Here is a 24339-nt window from a genome sequence, read left to right as displayed (position 1 = left end):
CCTAGATATGTAAAAGAGATTTAATTTCTCTGTATCTATTCAAATGAGTTATAGCAACCAGTACTCCGTAAGGTGTATGCAGTTCCGAATATTCACAATAGAAAACTCTCCTCCGCTTATAACATTTTTCTACAACTCAATCCATTACATTAAGACAATAAACATTAATTTCAACAATGAAACTGCTATTGTTCGACCTCTGCACTGGAGTTGTGTGTTACAGCTTCAAAGTACAAATGGGTGTATATTTTTATCAATAGTTTTCACATGTTTTTCCTCTTATAACTCATTACATTATCCACAAATGTTTATCATAATGTTTAAGGATAAATAATATCAAGATTTATTGAGCATACCTTTACAATCATCAACCAACCTTGAAATCCTCGAATCCAAATATATCGAGAATAGAAATGGCAGCAGTCCGTTTGGTGCCCTTGAAAACAATTTGATTGATTCGAGACACCAACCAGGAGAAAAGTGTGCTGTAAAGAGCTTTTGCAAAGGCATCACGAGCATCTAGAGCCTGGTCAATGCTCAGCGGAGTGAAGACACGTTCACCACGAGCTTCCTGCAGATAGTTAAATATTCGCTGTACCAACTAAAATCAAATTTGTCAATACTGATATTATTTTATTTTTTTTATCCATGTGAAAATACTACAAAACAATTTTTATTTTGTCTTGCAAAGTATAATTGTTAAGAATACAGTATGCTTTGTGAATTTTCTTGCTTCCTGAATGCACAACTAGAAATTCCTATTACCAGTTTACCTAACATTAGGTGATAAATATATAATTGTTTTGCCTAGCAAAAGTTAATTGACTCACAGAAAGCAATTATGCCTTCCCTACTACAAGAAATGTATTACACGTCCTCCCCACAATTACCATCTACTTGAGCACTGTCATTATAAGATGAACTCCTTCATCAAAGGAAGAGAAACTGGGCATTAAGTTGCCATTGAGAATGAATGAACACAGCTGGGAGAAGCTGGAATCTTATACCCCACATCCATGGGCTTGATGTCTTTTTCCACATCAGATGCGGTTTGAGTCTCATTTGTAATACCTTTGTCCCCTCCCCATACCAAAAAAACTTGCCCCTCCCCCTTCATCCACTTCAATTCTTATGTCTTTCATTAGTTAGGTTTCTTGGTTGCTTTTTGACCAATATTGATTTCTTTCATTTTTATCTGTTACTCCACATTTCAATCTTGTCTTTTCAAATGGTTCAAATGGCTCTGAGCACTATGCGACTTAACTTCTGAGGTCATCAGTCGCCTAGAACTTAGAACTAATTAAACCTAACTAACCTAAGGACATCACACACATCCATGCCCGAGGCAGGATTCGAACCTGCGACCGTAGCGGTCACGCGGTTCCAGACTGAAGCGCCTTTAACCGCACGGCCACACCGGCCGGCCTTGTCTTTTCCTTTATTCTCAGTCTTTCTCTCTCTCACATCTACTTCACCACTGCCCCTTCTGTTGCATCTAGCTTCTCACACTTCCAAACTTGCTGTCATCATTTCATTGCTTATTTCCCTTCCATCTGTCTTTCTGTGTCTTCTTTGACCTGTTGCTCTGGATGACTTTACCCATTTAGTCTTATTTTATTCAACAATTTCACTGTTTGATTAAATTTATGTTGAGCTGTAACTAATCCAAGGACCTTAATGCGTACTCGCAGATATTACACACCTTCCTTTTTCATCTACCAACTAATCCTTATGTACTGTCTTAAACTAGTCACTGACAGGTATGCACTGAAAATATTTTGACATATGGCTGCAAACATTTTATCTTTATGCGGGATCATCTTAAATTGCACTTTTTTTTTTTTTTTTTTTTTTTTTTTTTTTTTTTTTTTTGCCAAATTGTATGCTTTTCCATATAACAGGGGAATTTGCTGTTGCCACAAATGTTAGATCATAAACTACACATGAATGAAGAAAGAAATTATTGTAATGCCTGTGGGCCATTGAATTAAATGAGAGTTACAGATTGCCAAGATGACCTTAGTTATTTCCAGTTACATGTTTCATCTTTCCACCCACGATTCACTTTCAGAAATCATCAACTAGGCAGTGAGCAGACTTTAATTACCACACTTTTCCTCAGATTTCAATCTGGTTTTATTCATATTAACTGCTTAATTTTTTTCAGTTATTGTTTAACAGAAGATATTCTGAACCTGCATCCTGAAGTTAGAACATAGTTCCATTTCAGTAAAGAAAACTGAATTATTGATTTCACATGTGACATAAAGGACAAACTTTCACAGTAGCTCATAAAGTACTCCGTATATTTACTCTAATAATATGTCTGGCATCCAATAAACCATAACAGAATTCCTATTTAATAAATTATCTTCCAATATGAGTCACTGGTCAAGAGTTAAAGATCAGGCATGTTTCGTTCAGCATAAGTTCATTCTGCAATGAGTTTTGTTTTAAATTTAATAATGACAGAAGATATATGGTGCTCCTCAACTGATCAACAAAATATTTAAACATGTAGGTCACACTGTAAATCTAACAAGCAATTTGCCCATTTTAGAATGTTAAATGGTGTTTCAGCAGCAATGTCTATGTTGAAAAGAAGAAAAAAGAACATCCTAATTTGCTGATACAGTACCGTAGTTTTAGTAGTGAGTGAGCGTTTGATTCCATCAACACTGAGCTGCAAAAGGTGTCCTGTCCATCGAATTTCAGCATCAGAACCAATCTCGACTCCTTCTGTTCCATGCTTGAGTTGTTTCCGATGAAAGTAGACATTCCCTAGGTGCAACACTGCACAGAAAAATAATAAAATTACTAATACATCAGAGCATTTCTCTCTCTCTCTCTCTCTCTCTCTCTCTGTCACACACACACGCACACACACACACACACACACACACACACACACACACACACAAAGAGCGACAATGGATCACACAATATTCCATTTGACTACAATAATATGTGCAGAACAAACAACACACATTAGAAACACGTGAAGGGTAGTGGATTTACACTACATTCCATTGTATGGAAGGGAAAATGATCCATAAACAAAAAGAGTCTGCACATCATAATCAATCATTTGGTGTTACACATTCTTACAGAGATGATCTTTACACCATAAATTGGAAACTGCTATAAATTATACTTGATCTTCTTATAGAGTTTTAAAAATGATGATTAATAAAAGATAGGCCGATTGCACAATGCCCGGGCCCTTAAAGCAGTCCTGGGCTTGGAAGGAGGGAGGAGGGGGGAGATGGAGTGGGCTTGCAGAAACCTCTTGCTGTGACTCCTCCTTCCCTCCCCCACCCCACCTCCTCTGTGTCGTGTGCATGCAAAAGACTATTCAAAGCTACACAATTTATCATTTTTTCTAGCTGTCTCTCTGTCTCATATTAAGAAATATATTTTATATAAAAATATGAGCACACTGATGTCACTTCAAATTTGGAAGAAAGGTGAAAACAGAACAGAAATACCACTTTGGAGTACATCCGCACACAACAGCTATGCAGCATTCTTAATGATCAAATATTTTTCACATTCAGCAAATTACAGACATACACCCTCCCAATCACACAAAAACGAGACTGAAAATAATTCAGTTCCATTTAATTTGTACTGAAATATGAAAATCTGATTGAAGAAAGATAAATATTCAGTTTTCATTTGCAGATACATTATGTTAATGTGTGATTAAAGAATAATGTCTGTAAAATTACTGTTGATCTTATATATCAAAGCAATACAGCAAACCTACTTTATCTTTTATAGATAAGAAATTTTTACCTGAAGCAAGTATCTTGAAAATTGTATCTTGCTCTTCTGAGGAAAGACCCAAAACCTGCATTGCTGACAGAAGCGACTGGAAATCTTCATTGTCTGCCTTGCCATCAATCTCAACATTGCCTCCCTGTAGCAAATATGTAGGTAATTTCATACAACTTTTTATAAACTGCTGTTAATTGAGGATATAATCAAGAGCTCACAATATAACCTGATTACACATTTTTTTATAAATTATTTAGTCATAATAGCAATATTTTAATTCACTGACCTGGTTGAGGTAGAAGTATTTGTCAGGCGAGAGAAGACCATATTTTTCTCGTTGGTCTGATGGAAGTCCACGTAACATCTCATAAAAGACATGATAGTTACGTTCTTCTGGTGCTTGAGTCACTATGCGTGACTTCTCTAACAGGTACTCAGTGATTTTGGCTCCAATTATTACACCACTGAAATTTTTAATGTTTCTACAGTTCATTTTCCACTTACTTCAAATTCAAGATTTAACTATCTGTTACACACTGCTGTAACCCGATGTTGCAGTACTTGGAAGTACATGAACTGGCTCTGAATGTTACATTACATAGATCTACATGCTCCTGTTCAGCTATTTTTTAACTTTTTCTATTTATTTAACATTTTAATGATATGGTGTGTGACACTTGTGCTTTTGTATGACAGACTGTGCCTTATATTAGTGCAGGTGGAGGGTTTCAGTAAAAGCTAATGCATTACTCAATGTATACCGTGATTCTCCTAGTTATTCTTCTTCTCCTGCTGTCTTGTCATGTCATACTCTAGATACTGTTTTTCACAAACGTCCTTACGGAAACTGTTGAAGTAAAATGTGCTTGAAAATGGGCATGATGAGTGATGCATTACACCTTACAGAATATTCAATGAGCATTAAATAGTCACAGTGGAATTGTTCATCTTACACATTAAGAGCATGGCTGTGGCACCAGAAAATGGACCTTATTATAAATGTAAATATCTTCTTTTTGAATGACAATGAAATAGGTATAAACATTCAGCAAGTCAGAAAATAAAATCTCAACTTAATCTCAAGAAGAGTCAAATAATGAAAGGTAGTACATAGAATTTAGAGATCTTGGAAGTTACAAAAGCTTTAGTGATAGCAAGACAGTATAATTCAGAAAACAGAGGCTCAAGCATAGAGACATGATTAATGGAAGAGAAGGTGAAAATAATGTCCAAAACAAGGGAAGACTAGAGCACATACTTTCACACTTTTTTAAAAAGCCAAATTTATAACAAGGAAAGGAACAAAACAACACTACAAGCCAAAAGAAACACACATAAGAAGGGACTACTCCCAACAAGGAGAATATGGACACAGACTACAGAAACAACATCTGAAACTCATATATAATGATTGGATTAAGTGAAGCAGATCTATGTAATACATTAAACACCAAAATGGAGGATTAGGATGACGTGATCTGAAGAAATTAGCTCCAGACAACACTGATCAACAACATTTTTGTTGCAAAGAATGTGAATGGTATTCTTTGCTAGATCGTGGGTGCTGAATTGGAAAATGAAATCATTTTTTGGCTATCAGGCTCAGTTTCCTTGTTACATTCTGCACTCTATTTATCAAAATCCTTGAAAACACCTATATTGGTTATTCTTTTATGTCTTAACTTAGGCATTCTGGATATTTAACTGTTGAAAAATAATTTAAATAAATACAAGGAATCAGCATACTTGACTCTCAGTTCGGAAATCCACTTCCAGGAAATTAGGGTTATTTGGCAGCCCTGCCAACAAGTCACACTTGAACATGTAGAATCACACTCTGTTTAATGTCACTTACATCTTAGAATTCAGACATCTGACAATGGCTGGAAATGACTGCTTATCGTTTTAAGTTTTTGAAGGCTTGTGATACGTGTTTTCTGTTAATTCGTAACACGAAATGCTGTTAATAGTAAAATACCTGAGTAAGTAATAAAAATTCTTCTCATTACGTCTGTGGAGAGAAACTCTGAAATCATGAAAATAGAAACTTAATCCTCTAGTAGAAGTATGCCGTGAACTTCGGAGTAAGATTAATGGCCAAGGTAAGAGCTACTTCCCCCCTCCCACACACGTTTTCCATCCTGTACTACACTCCTGACAGGTTGCTTAAAAGGTTCACATTAGCCTACATATAGCCTACTTTGCTTTTCCCATGATTTTTAGAGAGGCAGCAAACCACAACATAGACTATAATTTTCTCTGACAGAAAAAAGTGACTCTTTTCGTCATGATATGAGCCCATTATGGACATCAGTGTAAATTGCTGAGTCTTGTTAATATTTTCCAGCAAATTAGTCTGAAAGCAATATTTTTAATGTTTCTACAGTTCAATTTGCCACTTATTTCAAATTCAAGATTTAACTATCTGTTACACACTGCTGTAACCCGATGTTGCAGTACTTGGAAGTACATGAACTGGCTCTGAATGTTACATTACATAGATCTACATGCTCCTGTTCAGCTATTTTTTAACTTTTTCTATTTATTTAACATTTTAATGATATGGTGTGTGACACTTGTGCTTTTGTATGACAGACTGTGCCTTATATTAGTGCAGGTGGAGGGTTTCAGTAAAAGCTAATGCATTACTCAATGTATACCGTGATTCTCCTAGTTATTCTTCTTCTCCTGCTGTCTTGTCATGTCATACTCTAGATACTGTTTTTCACAAACGTCCTTACGGAAACTGTTGAAGTAAAATGTGCTTGAAAATGGGCATGATGAGTGATGCATTACACCTTACAGAATATTCAATGAGCATTAAATAGTCACAGTGGAATTGTTCATCTTACACATTAAGAGCATGGCTGTGGCACCAGAAAATGGACCTTATTATAAATGTAAATATCTTCTTTTTGAATGACAATGAAATAGGTATAAACATTCAGCAAGTCAGAAAATAAAATCTCAACTTAATCTCAAGAAGAGTCAAATAATGAAAGGTAGTACATAGAATTTAGAGATCTTGGAAGTTACAAAAGCTTTAGTGATAGCAAGACAGTATAATTCAGAAAACAGAGGCTCAAGCATAGAGACATGATTAATGGAAGAGAAGGTGAAAATAATGTCCAAAACAAGGGAAGACTAGAGCACATACTTTCACACTTTTTTAAAAAGCCAAATTTATAACAAGGAAAGGAACAAAACAACACTACAAGCCAAAAGAAACACACATAAGAAGGGACTACTCCCAACAAGGAGAATATGGACACAGACTACAGAAACAACATCTGAAACTCATATATAATGATTGGATTAAGTGAAGCAGATCTATGTAATACATTAAACACCAAAATGGAGGATTAGGATGACGTGATCTGAAGAAATTAGCTCCAGACAACACTGATCAACAACATTTTTGTTGCAAAGAATGTGAATGGTATTCTTTGCTAGATCGTGGGTGCTGAATTGGAAAATGAAATCATTTTTTGGCTATCAGGCTCAGTTTCCTTGTTACATTCTGCACTCTATTTATCAAAATCCTTGAAAACACCTATATTGGTTATTCTTTTATGTCTTAACTTAGGCATTCTGGATATTTAACTGTTGAAAAATAATTTAAATAAATACAAGGAATCAGCATACTTGACTCTCAGTTCGGAAATCCACTTCCAGGAAATTAGGGTTATTTGGCAGCCCTGCCAACAAGTCACACTTGAACATGTAGAATCACACTCTGTTTAATGTCACTTACATCTTAGAATTCAGACATCTGACAATGGCTGGAAATGACTGCTTATCGTTTTAAGTTTTTGAAGGCTTGTGATACGTGTTTTCTGTTAATTCGTAACACGAAATGCTGTTAATAGTAAAATACCTGAGTAAGTAATAAAAATTCTTCTCATTACGTCTGTGGAGAGAAACTCTGAAATCATGAAAATAGAAACTTAATCCTCTAGTAGAAGTATGCCGTGAACTTCGGAGTAAGATTAATGGCCAAGGTAAGAGCTACTTCCCCCCTCCCACACACGTTTTCCATCCTGTACTACACTCCTGACAGGTTGCTTAAAAGGTTCACATTAGCCTACATATAGCCTACTTTGCTTTTCCCATGATTTTTAGAGAGGCAGCAAACCACAACATAGACTATAATTTTCTCTGACAGAAAAAAGTGACTCTTTTCGTCATGATATGAGCCCATTATGGACATCAGTGTAAATTGCTGAGTCTTGTTAATATTTTCCAGCAAATTAGTCTGAAAGCAATATTTTTAATGTTTCTACAGTTCAATTTGCCACTTATTTCAAATTCAAGATTTAACTATCTGTTACACACTGCTGTAACCCGATGTTGCAGTACTTGGAAGTACATGAACTGGCTCTGAATGTTACATTACATAGATCTACATGCTCCTGTTCAGCTATTTTTTAACTTTTTCTATTTATTTAACATTTTAATGATATGGTGTGTGACACTTGTGCTTTTGTATGACAGACTGTGCCTTATATTAGTGCAGGTGGAGGGTTTCAGTAAAAGCTAATGCATTACTCAATGTATACCGTGATTCTCCTAGTTATTCTTCTTCTCCTGCTGTCTTGTCATGTCATACTCTAGATACTGTTTTTCACAAACGTCCTTACGGAAACTGTTGAAGTAAAATGTGCTTGAAAATGGGCATGATGAGTGATGCATTACACCTTACAGAATATTCAATGAGCATTAAATAGTCACAGTGGAATTGTTCATCTTACACATTAAGAGCATGGCTGTGGCACCAGAAAATGGACCTTATTATAAATGTAAATATCTTCTTTTTGAATGACAATGAAATAGGTATAAACATTCAGCAAGTCAGAAAATAAAATCTCAACTTAATCTCAAGAAGAGTCAAATAATGAAAGGTAGTACATAGAATTTAGAGATCTTGGAAGTTACAAAAGCTTTAGTGATAGCAAGACAGTATAATTCAGAAAACAGAGGCTCAAGCATAGAGACATGATTAATGGAAGAGAAGGTGAAAATAATGTCCAAAACAAGGGAAGACTAGAGCACATACTTTCACACTTTTTTAAAAAGCCAAATTTATAACAAGGAAAGGAACAAAACAACACTACAAGCCAAAAGAAACACACATAAGAAGGGACTACTCCCAACAAGGAGAATATGGACACAGACTACAGAAACAACATCTGAAACTCATATATAATGATTGGATTAAGTGAAGCAGATCTATGTAATACATTAAACACCAAAATGGAGGATTAGGATGACGTGATCTGAAGAAATTAGCTCCAGACAACACTGATCAACAACATTTTTGTTGCAAAGAATGTGAATGGTATTCTTTGCTAGATCGTGGGTGCTGAATTGGAAAATGAAATCATTTTTTGGCTATCAGGCTCAGTTTCCTTGTTACATTCTGCACTCTATTTATCAAAATCCTTGAAAACACCTATATTGGTTATTCTTTTATGTCTTAACTTAGGCATTCTGGATATTTAACTGTTGAAAAATAATTTAAATAAATACAAGGAATCAGCATACTTGACTCTCAGTTCGGAAATCCACTTCCAGGAAATTAGGGTTATTTGGCAGCCCTGCCAACAAGTCACACTTGAACATGTAGAATCACACTCTGTTTAATGTCACTTACATCTTAGAATTCAGACATCTGACAATGGCTGGAAATGACTGCTTATCGTTTTAAGTTTTTGAAGGCTTGTGATACGTGTTTTCTGTTAATTCGTAACACGAAATGCTGTTAATAGTAAAATACCTGAGTAAGTAATAAAAATTCTTCTCATTACGTCTGTGGAGAGAAACTCTGAAATCATGAAAATAGAAACTTAATCCTCTAGTAGAAGTATGCCGTGAACTTCGGAGTAAGATTAATGGCCAAGGTAAGAGCTACTTCCCCCCTCCCACACACGTTTTCCATCCTGTACTACACTCCTGACAGGTTGCTTAAAAGGTTCACATTAGCCTACATATAGCCTACTTTGCTTTTCCCATGATTTTTAGAGAGGCAGCAAACCACAACATAGACTATAATTTTCTCTGACAGAAAAAAGTGACTCTTTTCGTCATGATATGAGCCCATTATGGACATCAGTGTAAATTGCTGAGTCTTGTTAATATTTTCCAGCAAATTAGTCTGAAAGCAATATTTTTAATGTTTCTACAGTTCAATTTGCCACTTATTTCAAATTCAAGATTTAACTATCTGTTACACACTGCTGTAACCCGATGTTGCAGTACTTGGAAGTACATGAACTGGCTCTGAATGTTACATTACATAGATCTACATGCTCCTGTTCAGCTATTTTTTAACTTTTTCTATTTATTTAACATTTTAATGATATGGTGTGTGACACTTGTGCTTTTGTATGACAGACTGTGCCTTATATTAGTGCAGGTGGAGGGTTTCAGTAAAAGCTAATGCATTACTCAATGTATACCGTGATTCTCCTAGTTATTCTTCTTCTCCTGCTGTCTTGTCATGTCATACTCTAGATACTGTTTTTCACAAACGTCCTTACGGAAACTGTTGAAGTAAAATGTGCTTGAAAATGGGCATGATGAGTGATGCATTACACCTTACAGAATATTCAATGAGCATTAAATAGTCACAGTGGAATTGTTCATCTTACACATTAAGAGCATGGCTGTGGCACCAGAAAATGGACCTTATTATAAATGTAAATATCTTCTTTTTGAATGACAATGAAATAGGTATAAACATTCAGCAAGTCAGAAAATAAAATCTCAACTTAATCTCAAGAAGAGTCAAATAATGAAAGGTAGTACATAGAATTTAGAGATCTTGGAAGTTACAAAAGCTTTAGTGATAGCAAGACAGTATAATTCAGAAAACAGAGGCTCAAGCATAGAGACATGATTAATGGAAGAGAAGGTGAAAATAATGTCCAAAACAAGGGAAGACTAGAGCACATACTTTCACACTTTTTTAAAAAGCCAAATTTATAACAAGGAAAGGAACAAAACAACACTACAAGCCAAAAGAAACACACATAAGAAGGGACTACTCCCAACAAGGAGAATATGGACACAGACTACAGAAACAACATCTGAAACTCATATATAATGATTGGATTAAGTGAAGCAGATCTATGTAATACATTAAACACCAAAATGGAGGATTAGGATGACGTGATCTGAAGAAATTAGCTCCAGACAACACTGATCAACAACATTTTTGTTGCAAAGAATGTGAATGGTATTCTTTGCTAGATCGTGGGTGCTGAATTGGAAAATGAAATCATTTTTTGGCTATCAGGCTCAGTTTCCTTGTTACATTCTGCACTCTATTTATCAAAATCCTTGAAAACACCTATATTGGTTATTCTTTTATGTCTTAACTTAGGCATTCTGGATATTTAACTGTTGAAAAATAATTTAAATAAATACAAGGAATCAGCATACTTGACTCTCAGTTCGGAAATCCACTTCCAGGAAATTAGGGTTATTTGGCAGCCCTGCCAACAAGTCACACTTGAACATGTAGAATCACACTCTGTTTAATGTCACTTACATCTTAGAATTCAGACATCTGACAATGGCTGGAAATGACTGCTTATCGTTTTAAGTTTTTGAAGGCTTGTGATACGTGTTTTCTGTTAATTCGTAACACGAAATGCTGTTAATAGTAAAATACCTGAGTAAGTAATAAAAATTCTTCTCATTACGTCTGTGGAGAGAAACTCTGAAATCATGAAAATAGAAACTTAATCCTCTAGTAGAAGTATGCCGTGAACTTCGGAGTAAGATTAATGGCCAAGGTAAGAGCTACTTCCCCCCTCCCACACACGTTTTCCATCCTGTACTACACTCCTGACAGGTTGCTTAAAAGGTTCACATTAGCCTACATATAGCCTACTTTGCTTTTCCCATGATTTTTAGAGAGGCAGCAAACCACAACATAGACTATAATTTTCTCTGACAGAAAAAAGTGACTCTTTTCGTCATGATATGAGCCCATTATGGACATCAGTGTAAATTGCTGAGTCTTGTTAATATTTTCCAGCAAATTAGTCTGAAAGCAATATTTGTCAACAATGAGAACAAATTTCCTTCTGTTCTGATTGCCCATTAAGTTAATCTGAGGAGGCATATGATAACATTAAACTGTTGCTCACACATATACAATATGAGAAATGCAAATGGTCTATATGTGGGAGTCTCAATGTAATTAGAATTCTTCTTGACATGCAGCTCAGATGTATAAGTCACTGCTGCATTCTATGCGAGTAGAACAGCAGAGATGGAGAAAGAAACACCAATATGGCAAAAAAAGGTCTTCTCTGAATGAACTGCTTACTGAACACAAGAGTATTGTGGACACTTCTCTTGTTGTTCCCAAAAATGTTTACCTAACTCAGCTACACATTAAATTGGGTCTTGTCAAAAACTTTATGAAAACCAAGGACAAAACTTCACATGTCCTCATTTAGCTGAAAAAAAAAGTGATTTAACATGTCACTTAAACTACATTCCTTGAACCATGATTTGGACTTCTTCCCAGATAAACTTGGTACTGTTAATGACAAACATGGAGGATGGTTCCACCAAGACACTTCTTGGATACTATTCTTTCTTTACTTTTCTCTTAAGTTACTCACTTCTCTGTGTACTGAGATGTTTTTCTGGTGTTTACATTTGGAAGTCTTGTTGTGAGAGCATGCCATTTAGCCTGAAACTTATAATACAAATGCAGCAGTAAACACTTACAATGCCTATTATTACATGAAAACTGAGGCCAATACAGAAATTCTGAACTTAGATCTGGATTCATGAGCCATTTATCTACCAGTTTCTTGTAACTGAAAAGAGGTCTGTCTGTTGCTGATCAGTGTAATTAGTCACTCTGTTAAATGCAAAGCATTGCACTTTTAAAACTGTCACTCCTTCTGCATGAGAAACAGAAAATAATTTCTGGGATAAAGCATTTGCTTTGAAAACGTCAAGTTTCTAATATCAACAGCTTTCATTTTCAGTTGGTTAGCTAGCAGTTTTAAAATTTGACTTTCGTATGTGGAGGTGGAATAATTTGTAGTTTATTAACTTCTGTAAAAGTTGCTAATGTAGTTCTCAAATATAATATTTCAATTAAATAACATAACTTACTCTTTAAAGTGAACCTCGAGATATTTTCCAAACCGTGATGAGTTGTCATTTCGCACCGTCTTGGCGTTTCCAAAACTCTCAAGCAGTGGTGATGCTTCTAAAATCTGTTCAGTTATCAGATTTGAAGGTGCTTTATTCACAGCAGCTAGATACTGCATAACCAATTTTGTTGATTCAGTCTTTCCAGAACCACTCTCTCCTGAGATGACTACAACCTGATTTTCAGGTGGCATTCCTTCTTTGTGGAGATGACTGTAAGCTGCAGCGCCAACAGCAAACAGGTGCCTAGAACAACACATGCACATTTAAGTAAACCATAACACACCCATGGGTAGGTTACAGTACATTTATGTTCTCATGTTTGTGAATTGACAAATGGTGCTGAAATACAGTGTTATTTGTACCTTATTTTGCAACATGGTTCGTTCCCAGCATTAACTATTTCACATTGCAATACATGTACATAGAGATTGGTGATAACATTGGGCTATCAGAAAAAATAAATCAAATAAGGCAAAAATTACGGAAACCTGAAGCACTTCGCTTCTGTGGCATGAAACCAACATTAGCGAGTTTCATAACGCCACATTTTTCGCTTTATTAACATATGGCCAAAATTACAAAGTCAGTTGCATCTCTCATCAGCTAAACAGAAAGTTCAATATTAATTACTTTTGACTCATTAGTGGCGTGACGCAAGCTACATTGAAATGCGTTTGTGTTTTATGTTGGCCGGCCGCTCTCTACTCCTGAATTGATAGGAGTCGCTAAAATCTGAGAGCTTCGACCGGTAGTCATTTATTATTGATTGAGGGGAACTTTATCCACTTGCCAGTATTGTGTGAAGGAGCCATTATTGTCTGATGTGTTACTTTGTAGCACGGTATTTTTTCTGTATTTTGTACTGTTTCCTGTCCTTGCGATAACTGTGCATAATAGCTGCAGTTGGGACATGTATTTAACATGTCAATACGTACGACGATTTCAGTTTCGTTTACTAACAACACTTTGCGATTTTTTACTCCAGTGCGTACTGTCGCGGTAGCACGAAGCTTTCGTCTTGGAGCCGGATGGGTTGTAACTACAATGTAATCAGCATGTATTTCTTAATAATTATGACTTGTTTCAGTACACTATAAAGCCATATAAAGTATCCACTAAATGCTACAGTCGACTCTAAACTGATCCAAACGGACTTTGCTTTACTGAACATAACATTTCTATTTCCAGCAAGTTGGTACATCAGCTGTGTTGCACAAGGAAAGCAATTATTGAAAGCACAGTGATCAGTACACAAGAGCTCCTGAAACAGTTAACGTCGAGAATTGGCAAAGCATATTATTTATTTTTTAACGTAGTTACTGAAGCTTAAACCGATTATGAATAAGTTTAAAAGTGTAATCTAAAGTGACAATAAATTTATTGTAAAGCAATGTGAAATGATATTGAAAGTTGCAGGACTGGATTGAGAGGTTACGCAATAATGTATTAACACATGCTTTGCAACAATAACGCGTATTCTCCACTGACATTCAAAGCTGGTTAGAGTTCTAGGAATATCCTGTTCCTTTTTAGCAAATTTCTTCATTCCTCTGCACTGTGCTTCTATGTTACCTTATAAAAACAAAAGATTGATCGATATGCAAATCAGCATACACAGAGAAAAATAATTATTACAAACATTGCATAACGGCTTTTCAACTGTTCTCATTTTTGTTTGTAAAACTGATCCAAACCAGACCAAACATTTTCAATGTGGCCTAGTGCAGCCTATAGGCCTACATTATTTACTCGAATATAATCCTTTAGCGCATTCATTATTGCATGAAGGTTTCCGTAGCCATTCCCCAAATACTTTGAAGTGAAATTGCACTTGTAAATTTCATGTCTTCCAAAGATTTGCAAGTGGTAAGTTATCGTAAAGTAATAGATAATCGATGATTTCTTGGAACTGCGTCTCTGCATACAGTGTTTTGTTTTTGGTCGCGGGAACAATAATTGTATCAAATGTTGGACCATCAATGCATAAACGGTTATGATAATCTTTCTTTCGTTCAACTACAATTCTTTGGACATATTTTCGTAAGTGAAACAGTTTCTCATCCGTGTTCCTTCTTTCTGCTCGCCACAGTATAGAGCAATTATAACAGCAGCAGCGTCTTGACTGTCCAACATTCCGAAGCAGAGTAAATATTGCACAATGGTATTGCACCTTTTTATCGACCAGCAGTTTATTCTTGGAAATGAGACTGAGGAGATCTGAGGATGTATTGACTGTGAATTCTATAATGACGACTCAAAAGTCTCACGCAACTAGATGATAATTCCTCTCCGGTAAGAAGAAAACTTGTTTTTCTTATTTTCAACTTTGGATCGATTTTAAACTAATTAAATAATTAAGCCTTGAATATGGCTACATACTTTCTTATTTGCCTTTATGATAGGCGGCTAGAATCTCTCAGGTTCTAAGCAAGACTGATAATTATATTCCCAACTCATTGAGAAATTTGCTCAGTTTTTGTACACAAGTGGTCTACTTTATGTCATTTTAGAGTCTTAGTGTTCTTGTCGGTTTAGCTGGTAAGAGTATGCTTACATTTTTGTCAGTGTATGAAAGAGAATAACAATTTTAGAGTCCGCCCAGGTTACGGTAACCGATGCGTAGCGACCAATTTTCGTCCAAACCGCTGACCAAGTTGATTCGGGGCCCCTGTTCTTTTTCAAATGATTTTACAGAAACTATTCGATAAAAAAATCATTTTAGCGTTGCTTATAGCATTATATATCAGCTTCAGATATATGTCGATCATTTCGTTAATGGTCATAGTTACAGTGATATTTACATGTAAACAAGCCACGGCACGAAATTTGAAAAAGTTTGCAATGAAGGATAGAGGTCCCTACGATTTTACGTTTGGTGCGTTTTACATGATATGTTGTTGTGTATGAAATTTAGCTAACATATTGAATTTTTCTTTAGACTCAGGTGGAGGTCTTGTCCATCACCAATCTCAAGGAAACTGATGTGATGTAGCATAATGATTTGCGATCGCGTGCGCCAGCGATACAGCCAGAATGAAATATTCACAACATTCCTAATATTTCATATATCGTTGGAGATATCGAAATAAGATTTTGGTATATGATAGCACGAGAAAAGGAGAGTATCTTGAAATACGGTTACTATCCAAAAGTTAATTATCCACCGTGTTATTGTGCTAACTACAGACTTTTTCGATGAAAGAGTGTAATTTTTAAGGGTCATAGATAGCTGGTAAAACGAGAAATACGTTAGGTTTTGGAACAACATAAGTGAAGACATTACAGTTACACATTTCTTTTCGTACCAAGGATCTGATTTTTCATAAGCTATTGACCTCACTTTTCCTCAGTTCCTCGCTTAATAAATTTAATAAACCACTGTTACAGGATTTTCTCGCAATTGCGTCTGCAAAACATGTTAGAGAGATTTCACTGTGTAAACTCAGTTGTGTTTGTTTCAATTTCTGCAGAAATCTTTTTAGATACTAACCAAAGCTGAGGTGACATCTTTTTGAATGGTCTTCATGCAAGTGTAGACATGGAGGGGCGCCACATAATGTTCACAGAAAACGTGAGCGTCATCTACAGTGAAGAACAGCACTTTTCCTACAGCGCTCAGCATTTCCCTTACAGCGCCTGCCTGTAACCCTCAAACTACCGCTCTCCTCACGCGTGCTCTGCCGGTTGGGGATCTACCGACCACGTTATTCTTCGCGATCTCTTGTCAAATGAATTAATTAAAAATATGTTTTATTTGAAGTTTACTTTAATTAAAATTGCGAAAAATCTGAAGATAGAACCAACAACTTGTAAACCATTGCTTATGTAAGTAGTTGCCGGTCAACGAACTCCTTACTCAGCAGAGTCAAATATCAATAGTACAACTATTGAAATTTTTGCTGAGAGTAAAATATTTTAACTTAAGCTTTATAAGTAGGTACACTGTTATTAACTTAATTTGGGTATTCCTACGCTGGCCTGTGCTAAAACCGTCCACTATCTGACTGAGACACACTCACTGAGGTTGAACCTTTCCAACTCATTCTCCCACAATCGTCTTCTATAATTGTTTCCCAACTGCTTTCGTTCAACCTCTCTATACGTCCAAACCATCCCAACATAACTTTCTCAATACTCGACATTATATATTTATTTTTTTATGACGATATTACAACAGGCTTGGAAAGTGAATCAATGTTTCTCTTTCAAAATTTGTTGCAAAAAGAGATTTATTTTCAAATGAAATAACTTCTTCTGACACCGGAAAAGATTGTGATTCTTTTCCCCTGTAGTTTACGGTTAAGTTGATTAAGAGGGGACGTAACGTCTAGCATGAAATAAAATTTTTGGTTTCATTATCATTCGTTAGTTCTCGATACAGTACACCCAAGCAGAACCTGTTAATACGGGGGTGGGACACTTCGAAATGTTTCGTCTCGATAACGTACATATATTGTTATGCAGCAGAAGATCTGCATACTCACTCTTCGTTCCAGCTAAAATTTCTTTAAATTGGCAATGATTAAGAGATTTAACTATGATTGCCTTGATAACCTTAATCACACGATCTATAACTTTGCAAACTTCGTCTGGAAATTTCTGCACACAAAGCACTTCTTGATGAACGATGCAGTGGTACCCACATGATAGTATTTTTCTTTCAAAATAAGTAGTCATACTCTCTGCCCCAACTGTTGAATGTGATATTTTTATTGAGTGGAATATGCTATTTTCCAATGCGTTCAGTTACAGCATTTCTTATATCCTCTCCACGTGTTTGACCATTGAGTGGAAATAATCTTAAAGTTCTTCTTTAGGAGGTGTAGATGAAATAAATCATAAAAAAGTGAAACTTGCGTTCTACCATTTACGTCACAAGACTCGTCAGCAGCTGTCATAAAGCTGTACGCAATTTAACATTTTCGAATTGCCGGTTGATGATAGGCAAAAAAACATTTTGACTGTTCTGTCTTTCACTGTTTTAGCAGACAGTCGTAAATCTTCAACTTTTTAAAGAATATCTGCTTTGTTCTTAAAATACCGAAACAGTTCTGTGGGTGCATATATAAAACAACTATTTACCGTGTATGTATGGCTTTCCTCTCTTAGCAATCTCTTGGCTAATCAAAACACTATTGGAAGATTGCATCCAGTAATTAAATATAGAAGTGGATTTTTTTCTGGGCTCTCCTGAAGTTCATCAACTGATTTCTTTCTTGTATCGACGCCAGAATACACTGATCAGCTAGAGCATTATGACCACCGACCTACTATCGATATAAACCCGTCCAGGCGGCATCATGTAGTATCGTGCTGTCCGCGTGTAGAGGGGGGATGGCGCGCGATCTATCTGAGTGTGACCGAGGGGAGGTTGTGATGGCCCAGAGGCTCGGCACGAGCATTTCGGAAACTGCACGTCTTGTCGGGTGTTGGAGGAGTGCTGCGGTGAGCATCTTCAACACGTGGCGAAGTTAAGGTGATAACGCGACCAGACGTAGGGTTGGGCGGTCACCCCTCATTACTGATATCGGACATCGTAGGCTGGGCAGACTGGTAAATCAGAACAGGCGACGAACTGTGGCGGAAATAACATCAGACTTTAATGCTGGCAGGCACAAATGTGTCTCAACACACAGCGCACCAAACACTGTTAACTATGGGCCTCCGCAGCCGACGACCAGCGTTAAACACCACGACATCGGCAACTTCGACTGAAATGGGCACATGACCATCGGCACTGGACATTGTCGCAATGACAGTGTGTTGCATGGTATGATGAATCCCGATACCTTCTTCATCATGCCGACGGGAGGGCGCGAATTCATCGTCTTCCCGGGGAACAGGTCCTTAACACCTGTACTGCGGGAGGAGATAAGCTGGTGGCGGATCCATTATGCTCTGAGGAACATAGAAACGGGCATCGATGGGTCCAGTGGAGTTCATGCAAGGCACCATGACGGCCAAGGAGTATTGTACACTGGTTGCAGACCATGTACACACATTCATGACCATGTTTCCCGCGGCAGTGGCATTTTTCAACAAGATAATACGCTATGTCGCAAGGCCAGGATTGTGGTTCGAGGTACATAGTGGCGAGTTCCAGTTGATATGCTGTCCTCCGAACTCGCCAGATCTGAACCCGATCCAACACATCTGGGATGTGATGGAACGTGGCGTCAGAGTTCATCGAACCCTTGCCTGGAATTTACGCGGGTTAGGTGACCTTTTTGTGCAGATGTGGTGCCAACTCCCTCCAGCAACCTACAAAGCCCTCATTGCTTCCATGCCACAACGCGTCGCCGCCAAAGGCGGTCATACAGGTAATTAGCTAGATGGTCATATTGTTCTGGCTGATAAGTGTATTTAGTACTAAATGACACGTGTCCCGTTGCGATATGTCTCTCCAGATTCGATTTCTTGTTATGAACCAATTTTCCCTAACAAATGAAGATTTCGAAAGGCCAAAGTTTTGAATAAAGCCATTCAACTTTAAATTCACGGATTTTGTCTTCCGTTTTTCTTTGCTTCTTCTATGTAGTATTGTCAAACAGGAAACCTAAAAAGTCTTTTGTTTTATAATAATAAAGCCACTAACACAAAATAATTACAGTTCTTAAATTTATGACAAAATACTTGTAGGGTCTGCAGCTAGCTGGAAAGATAAGGTGACTTGTGGCGGAGTCTTGAAGGGGAACCAAAGTGCATATGACAGATGTAGTTGGAACTGCCAACGGTAGTGATGCAGATTTTAACTACAGTTGTAGTCTTTCGCACATAGGCCACCAAGTTTCAACCGCACAAACATCCCCGCCCGCACGTAGTATTTTCTGGAAGAGCCACACTGAAGGCGCGAAAGAGGCGCATGTGGCTCGTGAGCCGCCTTTTTGCGACCACTGAGCGTGGGTCATTAAGGTGATAGACCAGGATGACGCTCGATTTTGTAACCGATGTTCATTATTTTTCAATAAAATAACAAACAAATTACAAAGCTGACTTGATACCTTTATTGTATACCCTTAAGATTGTATTACTTATATTTTAAATGAGAAAGTTGCACCCAGAGGACACCACACGAAGTCGACGAAAGACCTTCGCGGAGTGCGGGGCGGTTGGTGGGAGTTCTGAACGCCACAATTTTCAACCTAGAACAAAACTTTGAAAACTGCTTTGAAACTGATGATATCGTCGAACGTAGTACGTAGGGATATCTTAAAAAAAAATACTGGTTTTTGACAAAATGGCGGCACTCTGAAATAAAAGTCGATTTTTTTAGACAAGAATGTCTGTATAAACCTGTACCAAAAGACGGAAATTAAAATATATCGCGAAAATCCTAGGTACAACAGTAGAAATAACGCCGACTCACAAGCCAAAAAAATGGCTAATGTAATTGCATGTGTAATTCACGTGTTATAGCTCCCGACAACTTGAAACGTGTGTTTTGAAAAAAAAGTATCAACTTGTGTTTTTTCAGTATTGAAATTGAACAAACCTTTAATTGGCAGTGCCAGCACCGTGCAGTTGGCCATTTTTCGCCGATGTCTCAACACTACAGTTTTGACGAAATTAATCGATTAATCCGCTTACCAATCGAAGCGTTTTTTGCACGATTGGAATTATTTTTCGAATCTTTTCTGTCCGTGCAAATACGTTTGTCTGTCATTTTCAAGCACTAACGTTTTACTTCGAACAAAAGAACAAGCGAAATGGCAAGCATGTGCTTTCAGATTCTTAACCACAAGCGAATAATGAGAAATCTTGTTGAGAATAGTATTGCAATTGACACTAATGCCCTTTATGATACTACCCTGAATTAAGAAGATCCCTATTACGTCAGTAACTATTACAGTATTACATCGGCTGCATTGTGCGCTTGGATACGCCAGACCCCCATATAGTAAATAGCGGTTTTAATATATTTTAACATTAATGGGCACACTTTATAAGAATGAATCTTAAAAACAGACTCTACAGGGAACATTTCCAGCCAATAAAAAAATTAAGCTAAATAAAATTTGCACCCTAGACTACCCCCTTTAAGCCAATGCTGCTCCCTGTTCAGGAAATACGGAACCTCAGTGCTATAGACATGTAAGACGAAGCTAATGTGTCGTTTGTCTTTGCGTGACTACAAAAGACAAATCATGGGAAAAAAGTAAACATTCTCTGTCAGTTTGACGCAAAACGAAAGTACCTGACAATTTTTTCAACATTTTCAAGTTAAAATGATTCTATTATATCACCCAATGCCTGAGGGCTAAGTTCATAACGTGAGAGAAGAAGTATATTTTCTCCGATAAGCTCTACGCGAAATCAGTACATTGTGGGACGCTATCGTGCAGGTATTAACATCTATTGTTATCAGATTTAAGATAAATGAACAAGGGCAACGCTGTATTGTCACTCCATTTTGGGGCAAATATGTTGATGAAAGATTTGCTCGCCACGAAACAGTGCCATTTATAAATTGTCGCAAAGCGAATTACATCAGTCTCAAAGGAAATAAGGCAAAGTTTCTGCATTCACCAAACTTCGTTTAGATCGTCTTATCGTTGCCTTTTGGGTTGTTTCGGCGTAAGTATACTGCCATTTTTAAGTCTTCGGAAAATATTTTAGGAAACGAATACTTTTTTAAACTTATATGCAAAATAATGCGAGTTACGTGTCCTAGCTTTTTTAATTTGTAGCATACATATTGACTCTTCGTTTTAGATTTTATTTAGGAAACAATCAGTCCACTTGCGTTGCAATATGTTTCTGCGGACCATGACTGAATTTCCCTTTCAGCCATTCCTGGTGTCGGTATCTCACTGACACAATCAGATATAAAGTTCCGAATAACAATCTTTTTTTAAAAAAAAAACTTATACTGTTCTTCTTCAGAGTCTCATGTTGGTCACCATTCTCTTGAGAAAGTGCAACGCACCGCCACTTGAAGAAAGGCCTAGTAACATCTGTGAAGATATCACATTAAGATATCACAGTGTGGATACGTTCACCAGTTTTCTTAAATCAAAGTAGAAACATAATAAAATCAGGCTCAAGAGATATTCGGAATGCTGAAATGGAATAGTTTAGGAATCTTCGTATAGGAAGAGTTTTAGGCTATCTAAAGCAAAAAAATGGACATTTTGTATGGCGAACTCAAAAGGTTCGCATTTACAGTTTTAAATGGGACTGAGAAACGCGTTACATTCAGAATACAGCGTTAATTCTTGTCGATGGCTGAAGTTAATGTTCGAGGTGCTAATGAATAGTCCGACATTTTGCATCATACGGAAGGCCAACGGCTTGCCGCAGTGGTACCGGTTGCTGTCAGATCACTAGGGCTCAACGCTGTGGGACTTGTTTTGGCTAGCACTTGGGTGGGTGACCGTCCGGGTCTGCCGAGCGCTGTTGGCAAGCAGGATGCACGTAGGCCTTGTGAGATCGACTGAGGAGCTACTTGATTGAGAAGTAGCGGCTCTGGTCATGAAAACTGACTACGGCCAGGAGAGCGGTGTGCTGACGACATGCCCTTCCATATCCGCATCCAGTGATGCCTGTCGGCTGAGGATAACGCAGCGGTCGGTCGGTTGGACCTTCCGAGCTCTGTTCGGACGGAGTTTAGTTTAATTTTTTAAATATCATATGGAAGCACTGGGAGTGTAGTCTTCTTTCATAATAATCTTGGTGCTTAGGAACAATCCGCTTCTTTTCTATTTAATAACGACATGCCGCGCATGTATGTACACACCGTTATGCACGACACTTCTGGTGACGTAACTAGACACCTCTCTCGACAGAGTATGTGTTTATCGGCATCCCAGATCGATACTCTGCTCTGCTATACTGGTATTTATGGAGTAACTGCTCAGTCCTCACTTAAAACTTGGAGACAACACTAAAACGTCGCAAGTCCCGCACTACTAATGGCAGCTATATACTAATCTCATTGCAACCAGAAAAGTCTCGAGCTTCGCCCACTGCACAGGAAAGATAAAACTGTAACAGTCTCCGTTACCGCCAAACTGTGCAATTATTACACATGAAAAGTCTGGGGATGCGAATTGAGAGATATGAAGATCCGAAGTTTGTACCAAAATATATCCCAGTTTCTACGGACGCAATACGGTTGAGTTGTTGCTGTTGTTGTTGTCTTACGTCCGAGAAATGGTTTGATGCAGCTCACCACGTCATTGTCTCCTGTACAAGTTTATTCATTTCTGCATAACTACATAGCAAACTTCATGCATTAATTGGGCCATAACCCAGTGAATGCCTCAAACCATTTTCAGTCGATGATGTATATCCCATGATAGATTTTAGTAACAGATTCTTAAGCGCTTTTATCTTGTGAACGGGGCTACTCGCTCTTTTGCTAAGTGAACAATGTTACAATGCTTTGTGCGTAGCATATGTTCCTGAATCATGTACAACATGACTAATACTAGAGCGTATCATGCGTCCTAGCTAAAGTTGATTTGACAAAAGAATGCTCCCTTTTCAAGAGCAATACAGCCTATATCCATTTGAACCTTCTTACTGTGTTTGAGCCTCCCCTCTACAGGTTTTGCCCCGCACACTTTCCTCCAATATCAAAGTTTACCAAACTTGGCGATGCCTCAGAGTGTGTCCTATCAACTCGTCCTCTTTTAGTCAGATTGTGCCATCCATTTATTTTTCCCCATTTTAATTCAGTACCTCTTCATATGTTACTCGGTTTACCCACATTATCTTCTGCATTCTTCTGTTGCACCCCGTTTCAAAAGTTTCTATTGCATTCTTGTGCGAAATTTTCTATTATCCACGTGTCACATGCGCACAAGGCAATCTCCAGTCCAATATCTCCATTCTTCCTCACCTAGACATTTACACTGATGGGCCAAAATATTACGACCACTGTCCATCCGCTATTGAATGCCATCTGGTGGCTTTGCGGGCACGTATCGCAGTAAGGAGTAGAGACGAATGGGAAACAATTCTAGCGACGATACTGGTCGAAAATGAGGAAACCCACTTTTACGAAGGACGGGTTTTTATGGCCCGTGCCTGGGAACGAGCATCTCGGAAATGGGGACGCCGGTCGGCTGCTCGCTTGCTATTGTTGTGAACATTTACGGAAAGTAACTGAAGGGCAGCGAAACCACGAGTAGGTGGCAAATTGTTGGACGTCCATGCTTCGACACTGAAGTGGACGTCAGAGGCTTGTCCACTCTGTGAAGCCGGATTAGCGGCTACCTGTGGGAGACCTGACGACAGAGTATATTGATGCAGGCACAAGTGTTTTGGAGTGCAAATTTTTGAACAATCTACGCAGCAGACGTACCACAGCTGTTCCCATGTTCACCCAAGACGTCGTCAATTATGGTTGCAGTGCGCACGGAATCATCG

General features: G+C 37.6%; 1 protein-coding gene across 1 annotated transcript in view; it reads right to left on the bottom strand.

Annotated features, from left to right (window-relative positions):
• Positions 1 to 24339, bottom strand: part of LOC126236813 (unconventional myosin-XV) — a 498803-nt gene that overhangs the window by 390533 nt on the left and 83931 nt on the right. Inside the window, exons 5-9 of the mRNA XM_049946408.1 lie at positions 12925 to 13209; positions 4067 to 4244; positions 3799 to 3922; positions 2639 to 2793; positions 377 to 571 (exon numbers count right to left, since the gene is read on the bottom strand). Of these exons, the coding sequence (XP_049802365.1) occupies positions 377 to 571; positions 2639 to 2793; positions 3799 to 3922; positions 4067 to 4244; positions 12925 to 13209 (937 nt within the window). The remainder of the gene's footprint in view (positions 1 to 376; positions 572 to 2638; positions 2794 to 3798; positions 3923 to 4066; positions 4245 to 12924; positions 13210 to 24339) is intronic.

Source organism: Schistocerca nitens, chromosome 2 (genome assembly GCF_023898315.1).
Source record: "Schistocerca nitens isolate TAMUIC-IGC-003100 chromosome 2, iqSchNite1.1, whole genome shotgun sequence".
Lineage (NCBI taxonomy): Eukaryota > Metazoa > Arthropoda > Insecta > Orthoptera > Acrididae > Schistocerca > Schistocerca nitens.
This window is presented reverse-complemented; position numbering and strand designations above follow the sequence as displayed.